At 42.2% G+C, this 14026-nt stretch overlaps 1 protein-coding gene across 1 annotated transcript; it reads right to left on the bottom strand.

Annotated features, from left to right (window-relative positions):
* Window positions 1–371: 371 nt before the first annotated feature.
* LOC131128499 (long-chain-fatty-acid--CoA ligase ACSBG2-like) lies at window positions 372–13638 on the bottom strand. Its single transcript, XM_058071401.2, has 15 exons — window positions 13573–13638; window positions 10213–10272; window positions 10024–10142; window positions 8333–8616; window positions 7219–7307; window positions 6839–6959; window positions 6680–6760; window positions 6467–6616; window positions 4719–4886; window positions 4461–4642; window positions 4112–4345; window positions 3813–4027; window positions 3555–3694; window positions 3244–3487; window positions 372–1113 (listed from the first exon to the last, which is right to left on the bottom strand). The coding sequence occupies exons 2-15, from the start codon at window positions 10257–10259 to the stop codon at window positions 1028–1030; spliced, it is 2160 nt and encodes a 719-aa protein (XP_057927384.2). The 5' UTR covers window positions 10260–10272; window positions 13573–13638; the 3' UTR covers window positions 372–1027.
* Between the last annotated feature and the right edge of the window lie 388 nt (window positions 13639–14026).

Consider the following 14026-nt stretch of genomic DNA (forward strand, 5'->3'; position numbering starts at 1 on the left):
TTTGCATGTTCTCCCCGTGCATGCGTGGGTTTTCTCCGGGTACTCCGGTTTCCTCCCACATTCCAAAAACATGCTAGGTTAATTGGCGACTCCAAATTGTCCATAGGTATGAATGTGAGTGTGAATGGTTGTTTGTCTATATGTGTCCTGTGATTGGTGTACCCCGCCTCTCGCCCGAAGACGGCTGGGATAGGCTCCAGCACCCCCGCGACCCTCGTGAGGAAAAGCGGTAGAAAATGAATGAATGAATGAATGAATCATCGTGGTTTCAACCGTACACACTGCAACCACCGGAATGTTTGTAGCAAACTAAACACCCGGCTTTACACTTATTTTCTTAGCATGAAGTCAACACCAAGAACAACATCAGATTCTGTTAGATGCAATATATTTATCACAAAAATAGACATTTACTCCTATATAGGAGTCCTTACAGGAGAAAAAAAAACAACATTAAAGATACATTGCCATGATGATGACATATACTGTACATGGAAAATAATAATAATAATTATAGATATTTGCTATGAAATTGTGCAACTGCTTAGTGATGATTAAAATAGCTTACAGCAGTTTATTCTGACATTTGGGAATCCTGTAAAAAAATCTGACATCTGAGTGTAAGAAACCTCGATTCATTACATTTTGCAAGATTATTGATAATATAGTCTCTCACCAGCCAATTTATGAGGCTAATATAATCCCAAAATAAATCCTTCATGAGGACTTTGATTGTGTTTTTACGACATTTATCATACAAAGAGTATGTTGATTTATTTGACGTTACCATAAGTGGTGTTAATATGTTGTCAAGTGAGCCTGCCCAACATGGCTTGCCCTATCATGTTGCACTTTAGCCGTGATTGGCTGGTTTTATTTACAAAAAGTGCATAGTAAATGTATTTAAGACGAGCTTAAAGAATGTTCCAGAAGAACAACAAAAATCATGAGGAGCTTTTTGTTTTCAGCTACAAACTTGTCCATTTCTTCTTCAATTCCACATTTGCTGGAGCTCTTCTGTGGCTCTTTATTTTTTCTCCTCGGCGTACATCTCATCGATTTTGTCCAGGTACATGTTGAGAACAATGGGTCTCCTCAGCTTCATAGTGGGGCCTGCACACACGCACACAAAGAAAAACGTGAACATTTCACCTGAATCTCACAGCGTGATATGATCTGCTTTAGAACGCTGCTGGAATGTCGCCTGGAATGCTGTGGCGTCACAAGATGATGTGACCTTGACTGGAAGCTGATGAGTCCACGAGATGCTGCGTAGGCCTACACACGCAATCTGCTCATCTCTGAGTTCACCTCTGTTGTTGTAACAGCTACGATTTCTACAGGATTCAGACTTTTAAAGGTATATACGCTGTCATCCCGATGGTATGTCATAATTATGACGTTAAAGTTACAATTATGAGATAAGTTACAAAAAGTCCAAATTATGAGGTAGGAAAGTCATTAAAATGACATTAAAGTCTAGATTATGAGATAGAAAGTCCAAATTATGACATAAGAAAATAATAATGAAGAGACAAAAAGTCAAATTTATGAGATAGGAAAATCATAATTATGAGCTAAAGTGTCAAAATTAAATTATACGATAGGAAAGTCATAATTATCAACTTAAAAGTCAAAAGTATGAGATAAGTTACACATAATTATGAGGTGTAAAAAGTGTACAAATTATGAGGAAGGATAGTCCAAATTATGAGATAAAAAAGTCACAATTATGAGATTAAAAAAGTCACAATTATGAGTTGGGAAAGTCATAAATATGACATTAAAAGGGAAAACTATGAGGTAAAAAGTCCAAATTATGAGATAAGAAAATAATAATTAAGAGACAAAAAGTCAAATTTATGAGATAGGTAAATCATAATTATGAGCTAAAGTGTCAAAATTAAATAATACGCTAGGAAAGTCAATACGCTAGGAAAGTCAATTACAATTAAAGTCAAAAGTATGAGCGAAATTATACATAATTATGAGATGAAGTGTCAAAATTATGAGGTAGGATAGTCCAAATTATGAGATAAAAAATCACAATTATGAGGTAGGATAGTCCAAATTATGAGGTAGGAAAGTCATTAATATGACAGGCGTTAATAAGTCTAGATTATGAGATAGAAAGTTCAAATTATGAGATAAGAAAATAATAATTAAGAGACAAAAAGTCACATTTATGAGATAGGAAAATCATAATTATCAGCTTAAAAGTCAAAATATGAGATAAGTTATACATAATTATGAGATAAAGTGTCAAAATTATGAGGTAGGATAGTCCAAATTATGAGATAAAAAAGTCACAATTATGAGATAAAAAAGTCAGAATTATAAGTTGGCAAAGTCATAAATATGACATTAAAAGGGAAAACTATGTGGTAGAAAGTCAAAATTATGAGATAAGTTATAAAGAGTCCAAATTATGAGGTAGGGAAGTCATTAAATGACATTAAAGCCTAGATTATGAGATAGAAAGTCCAAATTATGAGATAAGAAAATAATAATTAAGAGACAAAAAGTCAAATTTATGAGATAGGAAAATCATAATTATGTAATAATTATAATAAAGTCATAATTATCAACGTAAAAGTCAAAAGTATGAGATAAGTTATACATAATTATGAGATAAAGTGTCAAAATTATGATGTAGGATTGTCCAAATTATGAGATAAAAAAGTCACAATTATGAGATTAAAAAAAGTCACAATTATGAGTTGGGAAAGTCATAAATATGACATTAAAAGGGAAAACTATGAGGTAGAAAGTGAAAATTATGACATAAGAAAATTATGACTATGAAATAAAACATTGACATTATGGGGAAAAAAGTGATAATTATGACATAAAATGTCAAAATAATGAGACAAAAAGTCATCATTCTAAGAAGGTCATAATTTTCAGACAAAAAACAAGAAAATGTAGTTTTTGAAATTATGACTTCATTCTAAGAAAGTCATAATTTCAAAAACTAGATTTTCTTGTTTTTTGTCTGAAAATTATGACCTTCTTAGAATGATGACTTTTTGTCTCATTATTTTGACATTTTATATCATAATGTCATAATGACTTTCTTAGAATTAAGTTCTAATTTCAAAAACTAAATTTTCTTGTTTTTTGTCTGAAAATTATGACCTTCTAAGAATGATGACTTTTTAGTAGGTCATAATCTCTCCGATGCTGCCATTTTGTAAGAAATCTGTGTGACGGGGCCACTGACGGCATCGCCGCCATACTCACCGAGCTCCCCTCCAGGGATGGAGAAATCTTTTGCCAGGATGACAAACTTTTGGACCTTCTGGGCATTGGATATGGCCTTGGCGTTGATGCGCTCCATGCCCTCCTGGATGGCCTTGTATACAGCTGGCTCCTTGTTGTCAATGATCTCTGTCACCCTGGTGGCGCTCACGCCAATCTGCTGGCAGAATTCCATGACCTCGTCGGTCAGCTGGTCCGTCGGTTCGCCGTTTTCATTCACGACACACTGTGGCAGCGGACGGGAAGTTGATTATCGATGGAGTTATCATCTTCAGCAATGCACCGCAGCTTACTTTGAGCGTGAGCAGCATGGACAGGAACTTTCGTCTGTCGCCAATCAGCATGGCGTTGCTGACGATGTTCATCTCAGCTTTCACCGAGTTCTCGATCGGCACGGGCGCCACGTTCTCGCCTCCTGCAGTGATGAGGATCTCTGTGTGTGGAAGCCGAACAAACATCAACAAAGAAATCACCGTATTATTTGTTTTCCCTAACACTCAATAATTGCAGCACCGAGTCAATGAAAAGGATGACAAACTAAAATTCCTCACCCTTTTTCCTTCCTGTGATAAACAGGAAGTTTCGCTCAAACTTTCCCAGGTCACCAGAGTGCAGCCATCCGTCTTGGTCCAGCGCCTCTGCTGTTTTGTCAGGCTTGTTGAGGTAGCCCATGTAGATGTTTCTGCCCCAGAAGCAGATCTCGCCGTTCTCTTTGTTGTCTTGATTGTCCAGCTTGACCTTGCAGCCTGGCATGGCCTTCCCACAGCTGGGAATGTTGGCATGTTTCACGCTTGATGTTTCTTTCCTCAAATTATTTGACGCAATTCCAAGATGGTGCTTTGCTGCTTACCTGCCAGTCTGGTAGTCGGAATGTGTGGAGACGGTGTGCGGACCGCTGCTTTCGCTCATGCCGTACAGTTCCATCAAAGGCATGTTGAGGCTCATGAAAAACTCCAGTGTGTCTTTGGAGATGGGGGCCGAGCCTGTGAACAATATCTTGCAGCGCTGCAGGCCCAGGGCGGCTTGCACCTTCTTGAAGACCACTTGGTTAGCCAGTGTGAAGCCCCATGGAACACGATTCTCCCTGTCAACGCAAATATTTGAACAATAAAGACAAGAACGGACAATGCGGAGGCATGTCATTTGGATCACAGGTGGAACTGGTCTGAAATCAACCTGGACCCTGTCTCGGGTCTCACCCGTGCATGGCGCTGTTGTTGTACTGCAGTCCGATGGACTTGGCCCAGTTGGCTGCTCTCTTCTTCAGTGGGGACGCCTTGGCTCCGGCAGCCTTCATTTTCTCCTCCATCTTCTCCCAAATGCGAGGAACTCCAAGGAATGAGGTAGGAGACACCTCTTTTAACGTGGTTACCAATGATCCCTTCAGGGGAAATTACATACTCATCAAAAACCTATTTATTAGTATTTTCTTCAAGGACAATATCGGCTAGTCTCACCTTGAGGGCGTCCGGTTCTGCGAAATAGGTGGTGGCACCAAACCTCATGGTTATGTACATGTCGTTGACTTGTGCTGCCACGTGGCTGAGCGGTAAATAACTGACCACAGACTCCTCAGCATATTTCAGGTCGGCTATGAGTCCTGCTCGTTGGGCCGTCCATGTGAGCTGTTCATGAGAAAACAAAGCTGTTACCTAAAGATCTGCTGTTCTTTTGGTCACGACCAACAAAAAACCTAATGACTGATGACGTTGCATCAGTCCGTCTCACAATCCATCTTTCCATTTCTTGAACTTGGACACTCCGCTGGGGAAGCTCATTTCCACTCTGTATCTGCTATCTTTCGGTTTTTACCAACAAAAAACCTTCTGGACAGCTGATGCTGCCATCTTTCCCTCACTCTTCAACAAGACTCTGAGATGCTTCAACTCCTCCGCCTGAAGCAGAACTTCTTTCTGGACACATGGGGCACAACCCTCTTCCAACTGGGAACTTTGGCAACAGATTTAAAGGTGTAGAGCAGGGGTCTCAAACACACGGCTCGTGGGCCAAATGTGGCCCGCAGGACACTAGTTTGAGGCCACCACCTTGATATGAAAGTTTAATGTTAGTGCGGCCCGCGCAAGTTTGATATGGATGCTGTATGGTATCATGTACCCAGAAAAAATTATTACGTTTGATTAATGTTCATGTTAAAGCTTAAATAACTGTTAATAGTTATCCTCCCTATCCATGTGGAAGTGGTAAGTTTTTGGCTATTTAAGTTTAAAGGAAATAACTTGAAGGCTACCGTTAAGGTCGCTAGCTCTCTAGTTTGCGAGTTAGCATGTGTCTCAAGATCCTGCAGTTGCGTATAAATGTGACTATAGTCGTGTTTTGTCATGTCTACAGGGCTCTAATAATGCTTTGTTCATTTTAATCTGAAAAAAATAATTTGTCTACCCACCAACTATATGTGGTTTCTTAAGTTTTTATTATTATTATATTTATTTATTACTGATTGATTGATTTTCTCTATTCTTGATTTGTTTATTTATTTTTCATCTTATTTTGTGTAGAAAAATACGAATTAAGATATTTGAGAACAGTGGAATGTTTTATCAGAGCTTTTATTGTAGAAAATCGGAACCAAAGCAAAGTTTATTAATTTTTCTGTTTTTAATAAATGCGTTTTTTGGGGGGGGGGACCTGATGCGGCCCAGTCTCACCCAGACTCTAGCTCCAGTGGCCCCCAAGTAAATTGAGTTTGAGACCCCTGGTGTAGAGTCTCATCCTGGCTCAATAAATAAATACTGCAGGTTACAACTTGATGATGACCATCTGGATCACATCATGGACAAATAGCTGAGATTGGATCCTAAGACCACCTCCCTGGATGCCCTCTACATTTTGACTCCGCCTACGTATTCAGTCCTTAAAGATGGTAATAGTCTAATATCTGCTGCTCTGAATACAGACAGAGATCTTGTTTCTTGATGTTGTAGCAGCAACCTTTGGGACCCTGGTCCACAAAGTCCACAAAGAGCACATGGACGACTTGGGCAAATTCCCAAAAGTCTCCTGAGGCTTTACAGCTGCTCCAGTGTTCAGCAACTAAGGTGAAAAACATATTTCACTTCTGGATTCTTTGCTCCAGTACTCGAAAATAGACTTCCCCAACCATGCTGAGGCTTGGTCCACTTTCTTGAAGACTGGTACCATCCATCTTTATTTGTTTTAAACTCAAAAGGGTTTACCGGTCACTCACATTGTCGTGGCTCAGCATGACTCCTTTCGGGGGACCAGTGGCTCCTGACGTATAGATGAGGGTACAGCATTCGTTAGCTCGAAGACTATTGATGGAATCATCCAGGTCTTTGTCGGGGATATCCTGGCCCAGCTTCATGAATTCTGCCCACTAAAATGTGAAGCACTTTTAAGTTTTAGCCATGTCCCCGTCTTTTTGAAGTTGTGAACGCACCGTATAGAGGGATGGTAGCCTCTCCTGCAGCTCTCCTTTATATTGGACAATCGCTTTAAGATGCGTCAGCTCATGTTTGACCTGCCAAAAGAGATTCGGGTAAAGGACAGGGTGGAGTCAGTGACTGACCGCCATGGAGTTCATATTAGAGACCAGCACCTGCAGGATTTTCTGTAGCTGCATGTGGTTCTCCACGACCAGGATGTTGGCTTCTGAATTTGCCGCCACGTCCTGGCAAGCTGCGGGTGAGTTGGTAGTGTAAATTCCCGTTGCCAGGCCCCTGAAACACACATTGGATCAGGTACTTGAAGTGAACATTTCATAAAGAAACAGGGAATTAATCTGCAGATTGATCAGTAATGTAAATAATTTAATCTAGCCGTGTGATCATGGTGATAATCATCCAACCGTCGGAGGAATGCATGCCCGATACCAACATTGGGTCTTTAACTAGAGCGACAGATGTGGCGGTCACTGTACACAGGAGCATTGTTGCACCTACAAACAACACCTGCGGTGTTCGGTTTCCTGCGGCTTACCCGGCGAAGATGCAACCCATGTCCGCGATGAACCACTCGGGGGCGTTGAACCCCAGGATCCCCACGCCATGGTACCGCTCCAGGCCCAGCTGAGAGAGATCACACATGCATTTTTAACACTTGGCCTCTGTTACTTTTGACCGACATCCAGTTTTGTAAGTCGCGTGTGGCACAAAAACACGGCCTTGAAACGGGATCTGTAACACAAGCTGTAGATGTTACACACCCATGTACAGTATTAGCTTCCCCCGGAGAGAGGATGGCAGCAGTTACTGGTGCTTCTGGGTGGGTTCCGGGTTGCTAGAATTCCCTGTTTTCCCATGTTTCTCATGTCAAAGCAGCTTATCGTGGTTCATTCATGATTGAGAAGGAAAGACTCTGTAAGTGTGACTGAGAGTGTTGTGATGCAATCTAGGTCATTTTACCGGTTGAGGGACAGTGCAGGTGGGTTGGCGTCTGTCTGGCAGCTTGTGATTTGTGACAAAAACGATTGACGCTTGATAAGATGTGTGCGCGATGAAATGAGTGAACAAAAGGATATCATTTCATACAGAATCTTTCCAAACATTACAATTTAGGACAGTGTTTTTCAACCTTTTTTGTTTTTTTTACGTTGGAAAAAGTTTGCGGCACACCAATAACCAACGTTATTTGCTTCTTTCAGCTTTTTTCCTGATTACGGACTCGCGACAGCAGAAATTATTATTATTAATTTTATTTATTTATTTATTTATTTTGTCCAGTCCAGCAGAAAATTATTAATACATGTTAATTTAAAAAAGCGATATAGAATAATTCCTCACGGCACACATGACGATTTCTCATGGCACACTTGTTGTTGAAAATCACTGATTTAGGAAGTAATTGTTAATCGGCAATAATATTTCTACATTGTTGTGCCAAGTAAGCATTTTTAGTCATTTCAGGTCAGTTAAACACCTAGCATACCTAGCATACTGACACCTTGCATACCTTGCATACGGTACGTGCCTCTGTAGACAAGGTATTTTTAAGTATTGAGTGAACTCAATACACAAACTGCAATTAAGCACAAGGAGCTTAATAAAAATGGAGGAAAACCCCCAAAAGGACTTTTTGTTAACCGCAAACCAACCTTCAGAAAGCTCTTGGCGGCTGCTCGACACTGGTCGTAGTACTGCCTCCAGGTCAGCGTCACCCACTGGCCATCCTTCTTGTGGGCCAAGGCCGGGTGACTCCCGAAGCTCTCCACCGTCTCCAGGAACATTTGATGCACGGTGATGGGGGTGTCCGCCGCAGGCCCCGAGGGCTCCATCCTCAGCCTGACCGCCTGGTCCCTGCTGGTGGTCCACAGCTGCTCTGCCGGAGTCAGGGCGGCCGCCGCGACAACCTGCGGCCTCAACGGTATGGCCTTTGGCTCTGGGGGGCAACAGGGGCAGCTGCATTTACCCGCCATGGATAAGTCACACCAGGACCAAAACCAAAGCACCTAAACCAAACCAATGCGCTGCGAGGAGTGAGACAGGAGTGCGGGCATGGCTGGATGTCCTGTGTGGGTGTGTTAAATGCCGATTCTGTCACCCCGCCAGGGAGGCGAGGTCTTGTTACTTGAGATGAAGCGAGAAGGTGTGTCCCGTTGCGTGCTTACCTGCTAGTCTGGTTTTCAAAGCTAAGTCGTTTTGTTTGCTTGCTACAAACATTGCTTTTTGTTTTTTGGATTGAGCCCTCATTTGACACGCACAGTGTTGTAGTGTCCTCGTTTTTGCAGGATTGTAATATTATTACAGTACACTCATTGGCCACCATGTTTGGCGCATATCCTTCTACATTAAGCACGCTAACCAAAATATTGGAAACAGCTGCCAGCATGATGCGGTGCAGTTGCATTCCACCACCACAACCACAATCAGGAACAAATCAAGTAAAGTAAAGGCAGCGTTTTTACAGCCTGTTTTACAGCCTGGTACTGCTTTTATAAACGCACATTGAAGCAAATTGTACTTTCTTGGCTTAAATTGGCAGCAGGAAGGAAGGGATGGTCATCCAGAAACCAGAAGGCCAGACTTTCCGTCAGACTACTCCAGGGCAGCTGTGGATACAGACGTAGTTTACCACCACCAGTGTGTGTGACTGAGGAGTGAATGAATAATGTGTTCATTATGTGTGGGTGAATTCACTTATTTTGCAATGGAACCAATGAATGTTTAGAAGATGTGTAATATCGGTGATGTTAACGTTAGCTACTGTTGAGTTGCTGAGTGTTAGCATGGTGAGCAGTGTAGAGACTGGCTAGAGTTGTGGCTGACAGCAACCATTGCTTTAGTATTCCACTGACTGGCCACTAGGTGTCAGGAAGGTTCATTCATTCATTTTCTACTGCTTATCCTCAGGAGTGTCGCAGGGGGGTGCTGGAGCCTATCCCAGCTGTCTTCGGGCGAGAGGCGGGGTACACCCTGGACTGGTGGCCAGCCAATCACAGGGCACATATAGACAAACAACCATTCACACTCACATTCATACCTATGGACAATATGTAGTCGCCAATTTACCTAGCATGTTTTTGGAATGTGGGAGGAAACCGGAGTACCCGGAGAAAACCCATGCATGCACGGGGAGAACATGCAAACTCCACACAGAGATGGCCGAGGGTGGGATTGAACCTTGTTCTCCTAGCTGTGAGGTCTGCGCGCTAACCACTAGACCGCCGTGCCGCCGTGTCAGGAAGGTTACATTAATAATAGATTCATCCTTTTAGTAAGAAAAGACATAGTAATAAATAGAATAAAGGTACATTCTCCCCCCCCCAATCTCTCCCAAAGGTGTTACCTGGGTTGGGTCTGTCCTGTTCTTCAGCCGAGGTTCCGCTCCGTGTCCCGCTTCTGGACTCTGAAGTGGAGTCGATGGTGAGAGTAGGTAAAGCCAGGTCCCCATTTTGGCGTGACATGCTAGGAATTAATATATTGAAATCGAATGATGTGATGTTCCAATTCAAGGCGATGTTTGTTGTCCGTGTACCTTTTCACATCGGCCGTCAGCCCGTTGCTCAACGCAGCATCACCCATCTTCCCTCCACTGCTGTTACACAGAATAGGAGCATTCATGCCACATTGGAAGGACTGGTCTCCTTTATACGCTTCACATTGCAACACTGCTGGACCCTGATGTTGAAAGTTTATTTGTGGCAGACGCAGTTGGGACATCTTTGGCTTGCACCCGCTAGTCTTCATTCACCTTTCACCTAAATAATAGTAAAGCTGCCTGGACTCAGCCAGCATGGCAGACAAGACCAAACATACACTTTGTCAACGAGCCACAACAGCCTCCGGCAAGTTTGTGTCCCGCTTGTGGAGAAATTGTGCCATCTAGTGGGCATAGTGTACAACAACAACAACAACAATACCATAGTCTGCCTTTGGATAAAATGATCTGGTTAACGCCTCTATTGAATGAAGCCTCCTAAAGTTGCCTGGTACAAAGTTTTGTCAAATTACCTTCGTAGTACGTCGGTAGCTGTATTTGGAGTATATTTGAAGTATTATGATCCATCTAGCCATCCATTTTCTATGCCACTTATCCTCACGAGGGAGAGGCTGTGTACACCCTGGAGTAGTCACCAGCCAATCACAGTGAAGTATTATGAGCCCTCTAAATTGTCGGTTGGGGTATTCAACTTTGAACACAAGCTTTCCTTCTTCCTGTTATTACAAAAATGGCTCTGCTGTGTTGTGCAATACAGCACTTGCTAGCGATGTGTCGTTTTCTACTTTCTCATGCCATCCAAATCATTAGACTGTTGTCACTACACTTGGTTGTGTAACATGTTTTTGGGTGAGTTGGTCTTTTGATTTTGTGAGAAATACATGGTGGTAGCGGCACAGCGCTCGAGTGGTTAGCACGCAGACCTCACAGCTAGGAGACCAGGGTTCAATTCCATCTTTGGCCATCTCTGTGTGGAGTTTGCATCTTCTTCCCATGCATGTGTGGGTTTTCTCCGGGTACTCCGGTTTCCTCCCACATTCCAAAAACATGCTAGGTTAATTGGCGACTCCAAATTGTCCATAGGTATGAATGTGAGTGTGAATGGTTGTTTGTCTATATGTGCCCTGTGATTGGCTGGCCACCAGTCCAGGGTGTACCCCGCCTCTCGCCCAAAGACAGCTGGGATAGGCTCCAGCACCCCTGCGACCCTCGTGAGGAAAAAGCGGTAGAAAATGAATGAATGAATACATGGTGGTAGACCACAACAATGTATCCCATGATGCAGTTCCACTCCAGTCCTTTAGGTGGCAGTATTGCATGTTACAATAGTGAGTGGCTACTGCAGCAAATAGCAAGCTGTTTGGTAATACACATACTAGTACATATTTTGGGGATTTACTTGCCTGAAATCCTTGAATATGTAAAGCTTTTTCTCGAAGAAACAGTGGTAGATGACCACAATGTATCCCACCAGATATATAGATACAGATCTTATATGTAGATATAAGCACAATTGGAGTGGCAGGAAGGGCCATAAAAATGTGAAATAATCATTTTGGCCTCTGCTGTTCCACTCCGGTCCTGTAGGCAGCAGTAGAGAGGGGAGCATTAGAGGTTTTAGCACAGGGTGGCTCTAATGGGTGAGCCATCAGCCCCACTTGGGCCCAATGCAAGTGGAATGTAACGTTGAAAAGTGAAAATACATTCCTGAATGTGGACCTGGACCTTAGGGACCTTTTTTTGCAGCCACTTCAAGCTTAGCGTACCGCCATGATGCTACTAGGACAGGCGGCGTCCCAACAACACCCGAGTCTGACCTTTTTGACCTTTTTTTACAGGGAAAAGAACTTTTGCTCAAGATTCCTGTGGGCCAAAGTTTACAAGTGTTGCAGAATAAAGAGTGTGGTAAGTCAAGATCAAGTCAAGTGTGTGTGTGTGTGTGTGTGTGTGTTCCAACGTTACGGGCATGACATGGAGATCATAAATCATACATTGCTGACAAATGTTTTTTGCCTCCTTCAGATCCAACAGTGCAAAATGTAAATTGTGGCCATTGTTCAGCTGCTTTCTATAAAGTATATACAGTATTAAGTCTATAATGGTAATGGTTTCATTTCATTTGAACATGCATAGATTACAATTGAGTGCATCCCATAATCAGTTCCCAGTTCCACATGTCCAAAAGGAGTAGGAAGAAGCAAAGCTTATTAAATCCTACCCCTCCATCTGGTACTTTTACAATCACTAACTGTTACATTTGTTCACTTCCTGCTTTCCTAATATAGTTTAAGTTTTTTTTTATTTTATGTTTGTCACGTACCAAGTACGAGGTGATATGAGCATCCAATGACATAATGGGTACCATAGTAAGTGTCAATATAGTGATATATATAGCACATCATGACTGGTTCAAGACTCTTCTTCCTTGTATTTAGCAAACATCAACTGCTTGTATTGTTTCTTGAATTGGCTCATCGTTGTGCATTGTTTGAGGGTCTTACTCAATCCATTCCATAGTTTGATTCCACATACTGAAATGCTATGGCTTTTTAACGTAGTCCTAGCATATAAGTGTTTCACATTTAGTTCTTCCCTGAGATCATATTTCTCCTCTCTTGTAGAGAAGTATTGGATGACATTTTTAGCTAATTGGTTATTTTTAGCCTTATGCATTATTTTAGCTGTTTGAAGATGATCTATATCAGCAAGTTGAAGTATTTGTGATTTTAGAAATAAGGAGTTAGTATGTTCTCTGTAGGCGGCATTATGAATTATCCTTACTGACCTTTTTTGCAGTACATTTAGCGAGTGAAGATTGCTTTTATAGTTATTAGCCCATATTTCCACACAATAAGTAAGATATGGTAGAACCAGAGAGCAATAAAGAGTGTGGAGTGATTTCTGATTGAGAACCAATTTTGCTTTGTTCAATATTGAAATATTTCTGGCCACCTTATGTTGTATATTTGTAATATGAGGTTTCCAGCTCATATTTTCATCTATTGTGATCCCCAGAAATGTATTTTCCTTCACCCTTTCAATGTCTACACCGTCTATTTGTATTTGCTGGTGTGTGTCCTTCCTATAAAGTCTATAAAGTATATCAAATCTGATACCAGAAACCACAAGGATAAAACACGACATAATTGATCTAAACATGAACAATCATCCATGAAATTTCAAATGACTTTCTGAGACCTCCAAGGGAAATTAAAAAAGTTGACATCTAAGAGTAAAAAACCGCATGGTTCTCGGTGACCAATAATAATAATAACACTGCTGCATTTTCATTGGCCATCAGTGGAAGGCTGGTCCATTTGGAAAAGACATTGTAGTGAAATATTATATTAGAATAATGATAACAATGTAAGCCATTAACAACAACAATCCTCTTACCTCCTGCAAGGAATCTGATGAAGACCTGAAAGGAGCGTTAGGCCGACCTGTGCAGGTGCTCCGCTTTGACCCCCCCACTGGAAGTGAGCTGCAGCCTATAGGAAGCCTGCCTGGCGGGCAGGCCATGCAAGCGGCCCCTCCACCACACCTCCCAGGAAGACTTACGCAATCCGGAGAGGCCGCGGCGCCCGGTTAAACATCCACCGCCCGACACAAGCCAAGGTCGCGACTCGTCAAGGTGACAAAGACCCGAAAGCTGACACCTGGGTGCCTTGTTTGTGTTCACATCAGATGACTGCTGTTGACATTAGCGACAGCCCATTATTGTCCTTCCCAGGCGGCCAATTTGAATCGGCTAGCATGAGGTTGGCGTACCTAATGTTATGGCCTGATGTGCATTATCAGCATTCTTCAGGTTATCGTTTAAACGCAGGGCTCTTAAGCCAATGTAAGG

Source organism: Doryrhamphus excisus, linkage group LG3 (genome assembly GCF_037039965.1).
Source record: "Doryrhamphus excisus strain RoL-2023G ecotype Guam linkage group LG3, RoL_Dexc_Guam_v1.1, whole genome shotgun sequence".
NCBI classification, from domain to species: Eukaryota; Metazoa; Chordata; class Actinopteri; order Syngnathiformes; family Syngnathidae; genus Doryrhamphus; species Doryrhamphus excisus.

What these genes read in the sequence shown, in the direction of transcription:
- LOC131128499 (XM_058071401.2), bottom strand. Translation starts at nt 10,259, where the DNA reads ATGGGTGATGCTGCGTTGAGCAACGGGCTGACGGCCGATGTGAAAAG. An exon ending in GGCTACCATCCCTCTATACG is followed by an intron (nt 6,617 to 6,679) that starts GTGCGTTCACAA and finishes TTCACATTTTAG; the next exon opens with TGGGCAGAATTCATGAAGCT. An exon ending in TCATGCTGAGCCACGACAAT is followed by an intron (nt 4,887 to 6,466) that starts GTGAGTGACCGG and finishes TCTCATGAACAG; the next exon opens with CTCACATGGACGGCCCAACG.